The sequence below is a fragment of the Eulemur rufifrons genome, chromosome 3 (assembly GCF_041146395.1).
Source record: "Eulemur rufifrons isolate Redbay chromosome 3, OSU_ERuf_1, whole genome shotgun sequence".
NCBI lineage: Eukaryota > Metazoa > Chordata > Mammalia > Primates > Lemuridae > Eulemur > Eulemur rufifrons.
Window position 1 is genome coordinate 87388019 of NC_090985.1, and position 8216 is coordinate 87396234.

The 8216-nt window shown below is 36.2% G+C and overlaps 1 protein-coding gene across 3 annotated transcripts in view; it reads left to right on the plus strand.

The window, feature by feature from the left end:
• MYBL1 (MYB proto-oncogene like 1) overlaps nucleotides 1-3368 on the plus strand; it is a 41284-nt gene extending 37916 nt beyond the window's left edge. For all 3 annotated transcript variants that reach the window (XM_069466433.1, XM_069466434.1, XM_069466435.1), the window contains one exon: nucleotides 755-3368. In XM_069466433.1, coding sequence (XP_069322534.1) covers nucleotides 755-883 — 129 coding nt within the window. In that variant the 3' untranslated portion in view covers nucleotides 884-3368. The remainder of the gene's footprint in view (nucleotides 1-754) is intronic.
• Nucleotides 3369-8216: the final 4848 nt, after the last annotated feature.

The window sequence follows — 8216 nt, forward strand, 5'->3', positions numbered from 1 at the left end:
AAAGTTAATTTGAGAGTTCATTGAGGAAGAAGTTTTCGTCTTTATGCCACAGTGACTGAACGCTAGTGTTCCTAGTGACACTTAAGCATGTCTTGAAAACATCTTTGGCAATCACATATGGCTACCTCACATTTGTCTTGAGCCACTGCTTTCTAAGAGCCATATAGCACATTCTCTTAATCATTTAAAATGGACTGCGTTCCCAGTGTTTAATTAACAAAACTTTTGGGGAAAGTTGTTATATAGCAAATCATACCTATAATATAGTAATCTTTATAATAAGGGAAGGAAAAAAATCAAGCAAACAAACCTGACTTTGTGTTATGAATATGTTTCCTAATTTGTAAGAAAAAGCATTCATATTAATAGTTCATTTTTTGACATTACATTCTCTCTCTGAATCTTTTGCAAAATTTTGAAATAATAAAGACTAACTTTTCTTTCCTTGTTAAGAATCATTTGATTTGGGGGGAGTTGTTGGGAACAAAACTTTTAAACTGCCTCCCTAGGCCTGTGAGAAATATAGATAGCTAAAATAATTGACTTTTTAAAAACTTCATCATAAATATTTCAGTGCATATTTTAAAACATAACATTATTATTTTAAAAGAAATACGATGCCATTGTCAAAACATTTTTATAATTACTTATTAAATATCCAATCAATTATAATTACTGACTTTTAAAAGTCAAGTTGTGAAATAGTATGGCATTTTTAGTAATTTTTACATTACTATTAATATTTCCTTCCTAGTCAAACTGTGAATGGGAAACAGTGGTTTATGGGAAGACAGAAGACCAACTTATCATGACTGAACAAGCAAGAAGATATCTGAGTACTTACACAGCTACCAGCAGTACTTCAAGAGCTCTAATACTATAATTGTTATTAAAATTGATGAAATGTCCCACTCCCTTGCTGTATTCTATTCTAAATTAGGTTGCAGTGAAATTTTTCTCAATTTTTTTAAAGTTTTAATATAGCATCTTTTTTCCATATTGGACAGGCAAAAAAGCTAATAAGCCACTTAAGTAAGGGGTAGGCAATTTCATAGTTTATTTTTTAAGAGATAAGATTTTTAAAATTGTTTTTAAAGAACAAGATGGGAAAATGACAGAATGTTCATGGATTTTCTAAAAGTAAATTCTCACTTCTTTTTCACAAGATGTATGTTGCTACTCTCTTGATGCTGCAGTTTTATTATAGATAGGTGTATGAGTATGTATGATTTCTGAAATTAGTCTGTGTATGGGAAGCACACATGGTTTTATGAAGTACTTTTGCCCACGTGCTGATTTACTTAGGCTATCATTTACAAAGAAACACAGTAGAAAGGAATTTAAAGGAAGGATAGAAAGTTGCACTACTAGTTTTTGGTGTTTTTCAGAAACAATAAGAATTAACTACAGTATTAAATGTATTTATTTGAGCATAGTACTAAAAAAAAAAAAAAAGCATTGTAAAAGGTTTTTTTTCCTTACTAGTAAATAGTATTTTCTTCATAAATCTCAGAAGAGCTGAGAGTTTTGTTGAATGTATTGTACAGTATGTAGGAGCAGGAAATCTTTGTACATTGGAAAGAAGTCTGTTTTTATAATTTATTGTCATTTTTAAAGCTTAAATGTAGATATTTATATATATACAGGATGTCTAGAAGGCAGTGTTGTTTCCTGTTATTACAACTAACATAGTAAAGAACAATTTTGACCTTTAAGTATGAAACAGTAGTAAGTTATAGCTGCAAAGAATATAATATCTATACTGTATGTCACATCTACCTAAATATTGCACTATGCCCTTTAAATCATGTTGGTTATAAAGTAGTTCTAAAAATGTACTAAATAATAATTTAATATTTTCTTTTTAAATTATATCGGGTGGGTCATATAAATTAATCTGGTGATTTGTATATGTGTTTGAAATATTTGCATTTTGTTTAAAAAATAATATGGTACCTTGGTCCCCAAAACCAGTCTGCACTTAGAAGTTTGTTATATTTACTCAATGTTTCAGAAGTAAGTAGAGAACATTATCTTTTATTTATAAAAATATTTTGTCCTTTTATAAATGTTTTGTGTTTCTCTACAGGTTACAACAGTTGCTTCAGTTGCCTGTTTTAGGTGTTTGCACTTATTTCTTCTTGAAAGAATGTCTTTATTTGCTTTTCTGGTAGAGATTTTATGTAATTTTTTTGAGTCATATAATGGTGTGCTGTCAACTTAAACACTGACAGGTAAATAGAATTGTACACTGTAGTTTGAATTATTTATGATTGACACACTCTCTCCCTCTCCACTCCTGAAGTATGCTGCTATGAAAAATAGCAGAATCGGCTTGCTGCTATGAGAGAAGGAAAGAGCAACCACCACTTGCACTGTGTGAAAAGATAAAAAGCAAATGATGGCAAGTTCTCAAGTTAACTTAATGGAATCAACCATTACCAGGCAAATTATTACAAATACCAAAATACTCTGCCTTAAAAAACAAAGCCAGCATAAGATTTTCTGATCTGTTTTTAGGTTAATAGAAATGGAAATACTAAGTATTTTAATGCCTAGCTCTTGAACAGTAGACCTAAAAGGGTTTTAAGCTATTTAAATCCACTTGCTAGTTTTTGCATATTATACATAGTGAGAAGTGAAGAAAATGTACGGTACTAAGATTATGCCTTGCTGATAACAGATAAACCATTTGAATCTTCTTAGCATGTTTGTTAAGTATGTTGATTGCTTTCTAATTAATGAGCTTCTCACAGAAATTTTACTTTGTGAAACCAATGATTATAACAAAATCATACTGGATCATTTCAGTTACCTTGAACTAATAGCACATAATGTTGTTTCGTTTTTTTTAATGTAGCTGTTAGCCGGTTTGGATGTACATAGCCTGCAATCACCAAAGTATAGTATCTTGGAAGAGCTATATTTTTTTAAAGCATAATTTTTCTTGAGCATTAAATTATCCCAAATGTATTATATTACGGATAAGCCTGGGCTTATTGGACATAGTATGTATTTGGGTTGGCATTGGTTGAATCCTCCAGTTAACTGCTTTGTTGCTTTTTGCAAGATTTTTAATCTTAAATATGTCAGGCATTTTAAGTCACCTTTATACTGTTTTGTTCATTTGAATTTCTTTCAATATGTTATAAAAATGCCAGACATACATGTAGCAGCCATACTTGCATGGAAACTGACTACACATATATAATACTACATTTTATTGTAAGGTTTTCACATTAATACAGCAATTACCCTGACTAAATTGAGTTTTTTGATATATGGGAAAACTTTCCATTGTACGAGAATCTTGCATACAATGTTGACATGTATTAACATCCAAAATAAAGCATCTGTGTACAAGCTGACTTGGCATTGCTCATTTCACTTTGGTTTTGTGTTTTATCAGGAATTGGCCTCTTAAGGACTTAACCCAACATTCTGTTTTAGGCCTTTTTTCTCACTTAGAACTGTCTTTACAGATGATTTTATCTATAAACACATTTATCTCCTCTTTACTGGCTCTGATTCAGAGCCATATTTTCAACTGCCTTTTAGAAACATTCATATGATGCTTCTGTTGACACCTTAAATGCAACATGTCCAAAGCAGATTTCCTCTTTTCCCAACTTCAACCCTCCCTTCCTTTGTTCTGTCATGTAATGATATTGCCTTGCCTTTGATACTCACTGAGCAATTGCCCACTGCCCACATTGAAATCTGTTGTAAATTCTCAGCCCTCATAAGGCCACTGTTGTAATTCTATTCCATCATCTCTTACTTGGATTATTGCACTAATTACTCTGATCTCCATTCTATAGAAATATCTAGAAACTGTGCAGTGGCATCAGGTTGTCATCTGAGAAAGGCCAACTGGTCACCCAAGCAGGTCTCTTGTGGTATTACATTACCTCAGTGAATCCATCACCATCCAGATTCTACCTTAAACTTTCTAGACTCAGAAATCTGGTGGTATTAACTCACTGAAAATGAGTTTACCTCTCAGTAGAAAGCTTATATCAAGTTTTAAGACTGACATATGAAATCAGAATGCCAATCTATTTATAGTGTGGATTAAAACTACTGAGAAGACTAGGCACATTCTCTCCTTATATGTAAGCAGAAAGAAACAAATATGAAAAAACACAGAGATCTGATCACATCCCTCCTAAAGACTTTCTTCAGTTCTCTGTTGCTTACCTCCTTCACTTCCTAATCTAGACCTGGCCAACCTTTCCACAATTCATTTTTCAATCACGCTGGTGACTTGGATCTCCCAAGAACATACATGCATGCGCCTATCTCCTTGCCTGTGTTTGTAATATTCTCTCTGCTCGACTACTTCTGCATGAAACCAGTTTTGCTTCATAGCCAAGGAACTGTATTATTAAAATCTTTTAGCTCATTTTATAACCGTATAATTTCCTGCTTAATTTATCCAGTTATATAGTGATAGGCTTGCCAGCCAATCAGTTTAATTTGTAATGTAAAACATGATAGTATTTAAAGAGGTGCATTCTACTCTGAGAAGTAAAAAAAATTATTGTTTTTAATTAAGTAGTAGAGGGTAAGTTGAACCAAGTGAAGTTCAATTGGAACATACACTTTCCCCTGGCCTTTTTTTTTTTTTTTTTTAATGAGTACAGATACAGTCAAGAATATGTGAAATACATCAGTAGAAAACCAAGATAAAGAGTACTGTGAGAAAACTTGACTGACATGCTAGAAGAGAGTGTTTTTGAAAACTTTTTAGTATCTTAGTAAAAGTACATTAAAAGTTGTTGAGTTTGGAGCAAACAATATTATTAAAAATAGTGTTGTGTATGGCCCTCATTTCTGAAGTTCTCAGACCTGGTGTGCTTATTCAAGTTCCAAGTACAGAATGTGCTAGGTTTGATTGGATTTTCCTGGCCAGAAGAGGGAAAGAGGGAGGGTGATTCATGTACTCTGATTTAACTGCTGGAATTTTGCCAAGCATAGCTCAAAGGTTTGAGCAGATTCTGAAATAATATCCTAAGCCCTAATACAGTTAGTACTTATTTATTTATTCAACTTAACTGAGTGCTTATGCCCTGTGGTAGGTACTGAGGATAATATGGTAAACGGTGCATGACCCTTCCCTTAAGGAAGCAGATATTCTAGGAGGAGAGATGAGTATGTATGTAACAGAAATGTTGTCTTTGGCCAAAAGTGAGATGGATCAAGTAGCCACGTTCCCAATTATATGTGTAGATGCTCATTTGTGACTAAAGGAATAGCTGGACTCTGCCCAGATAGCATGGATTTTTTTTCCTCTCTAGTGTGCAGAATTGGTTGGGTAGGTGGTTTGTTGGAGTCTTATAGCACCCAAGAAGTTCACAGACTAAAAGTTTGAATACAATGTAGCAGCTGCAGCCGTGTACCAGACACATGTGCTAGACCCTTTACACACATTATCTAATCCTCACAGCAACCCAGTGAAGCAAACGCTGTTAATAATCAATCCACTTTTATGGATATGGAAACAGGTTTTGGTTAAGAGGTTTGTCCAAACTCATGCAGTAAAATGCTGAGCTAGGATTCAATCATTCAAGGTTTAAAATTAAGCATAGGGCACAAAAGATTACTTAGTATATGATTCCATTTAGATAAAAATACAAAAACAGACAAAGCTAAAGTATGCTGTTAGAAGTCAGGGTAGTGGTCACCATGGGCAGGAGGGTTGGAAGATGCTGCAATGCTTTGCTTTTCTGGGTGCTGATTTCATGGATGTGTCCACAGTTTGTAAAAATTCAAGCTCTACTATTAAATATATGTGCACTTTTCTTTATGTGACAATAAGTTTTTTAAAAACCTATGTTGGATAACAGGAAAATAAAAATGCTCAGTTAGAGCAAAATATAATGAATTATTCCTTATACTATACCATTTATATGCTTGCTTGTAAGAGTTAAAAAAAAAAAAAAAAAAGCTAGCACTCACAACTTCTTTCCATTATTCTCCAGCATGTGCATGTGCTGGGCCCATTTCTCCTGGTAAAGTAAATTTACGCTAAACTTCTGCATGAAATAAATGATTATTTCCTTGAACTTTGTATACCAATTTTTTATGTAAGACCTTACTGTACCCCACTGCATCAACTCTTCGCTTAAGCCGAATTGAAGAGTTCCAGTTCTCCATAAATCCTCACAATTTCTCATCTCTGAACCTTTGCTCAGCCTCTTCCCTCCACCTCGAAGTTCCTTTCACTCCCACTCCGACCGAAATATCCATATTCACCAAATCACTTGTCACCAAATAGTCATCTATCTGTCGTCAGCTAGTTATTTTTTACCTTATCAACTGCATTTTTTATACACAATGTGTTAACATCTTGTTTATTCAACATTCATTTAATTTACTCATCCAATTAATTCACTTTCATCGTTCTCAATGTCCCTGTTCACCAAGGGCGAGTAGGCCTCTCTCCAGTTTATTGAACACTTTTGCTCAATTAACGAGTATAGATAGTGTCAGATAAGAGGGCTTCTACTATATTTTTAAAATTTATTATGTTTAAGCCAGTTTGTCCAAAATATTATAATTTTAGCATTGTTAACATACATTATCAATGAGGTATTTCACAATCTTTTTTTTTTTGGCTTCCTAAGTCTTTGAATCCCAATGTGCATTTTGCACTTACAGCACATCTTAATTCAGACCAGCCACATTTCAAGGACTCAATAGCCACATGTGGCAGGTGGCTACTGTACTGGGTAGGGCAGTTTTAAATCACTAGGGATTCACAAAATATTTTGTAATTCAGAAGAAACACTACCTATCTCAGGCCACAATAGAACAACTTAATAAATTATAGTCATTGTAATCTCTCCCTCCCTCCTTCTTTCCCCTCCTTCCTTCCTGCTTTCTTTCTTCCTTTCCTCCTTCCCTTCCTCCTTCTTTCCTTCCTCTCTCCCTTCTCTTTTTCCTTCTTTCTTCCCTGACACTTTTGGTATTTGAATTTAATCTCAGATCTTTTCCCTACTGACTTTGGGCCTTGTCCAAGACACTAGCTTCGTTTCTTCATTAGTGAAATAGAGCTCTGCATTTTCAACTCCCTCACTGTCTCTCTCTATGTGGATTGTAAGCTCCCCGAGGGCAGGAGCTTTGTCTTGCTCACCACTATGTGTCCAGCATTTAGCACGCCACCTGGAACTGTGCAAAACACCAAGGATGCAATGGTGAGCAAACCACGCAGCCCTGCTGGCATGGCTGAATTCTGGGAGAGGGGATAGGCATAAACCCAAGTGCTATTGAAGGAAAGAAGTACAGTTCCATGAGAGGTGACAGATGAAACATCTGTTTTCATCAGGAGAAAGCTATATTTGAAGTGAGATCTCACAGATGGATAGGCATGAGGTAAATAGGAAAAGAGGGCTGGGGAGCAGCACGTAAAGGCCCTCTGGAAGGAGCCAGCATCCACGTGCAAGGGTCCAAGGGCCAGGGTGGCTGAAACAGGTTGGTGGAGGAGAGGGAAGGTGCAGAGGAGGCTCCTGAAGTCCCGGGAGGCAGACTCAGTTGAAGATTAGCAGGGAAGAAATGCACTGGGGAGTGATCTGGTGACCAACACCAGAGGAAGGGAAGAAAGCAGGACTGGCAGAGGGAGAAGATGGGCTGCGGAGCAGTCTCGATGGAGGCCTCAGAAATTCCATGGGGTGGCTCTGAAGTGTCCCAAGTCAGGGTGAAGAGACCAGGTCTATAAAGCCCTGGGTCTATTACTGGAAGTGGCTGCCCGAGGAAGGGGGCCTGCCCTTGGGTAAGAACACTCCTGTAAGCAGAGGCAATTCCTTGACCTCTGCTAGGTCCATAATGACACTTTTATGCTGGATCTGCCCCCCTTGCCCCCTCAGTTGGGTGCACAAGCACAGGCAGAGGCCCTGCATGAGTGCATGATGAGATACATCCATCCTGCCCTTGGCATTCTCCAACAGGGCAAGGATGGTCCAATGCAGCAGCAAACAGCATATACACTTGCCAAATGGATGTTGGAGGATGGAGGGGCATGAGAGTGTGGCATATCACCAAGAACAGTGGTCCACGGAGTAAGGCAGGATAGCCCTTAACCAGAAGGCACCTTACCTCTTCTGAATTCTTACTATGTTTTATCTGCCTCTCACTTGTGGTTGTCCTTAATTCCATTTTTTGTTACAACTGTTTATGTCTGCTTTAGCTCCCCTTCTCAGTGTAGCTCTGCTCCC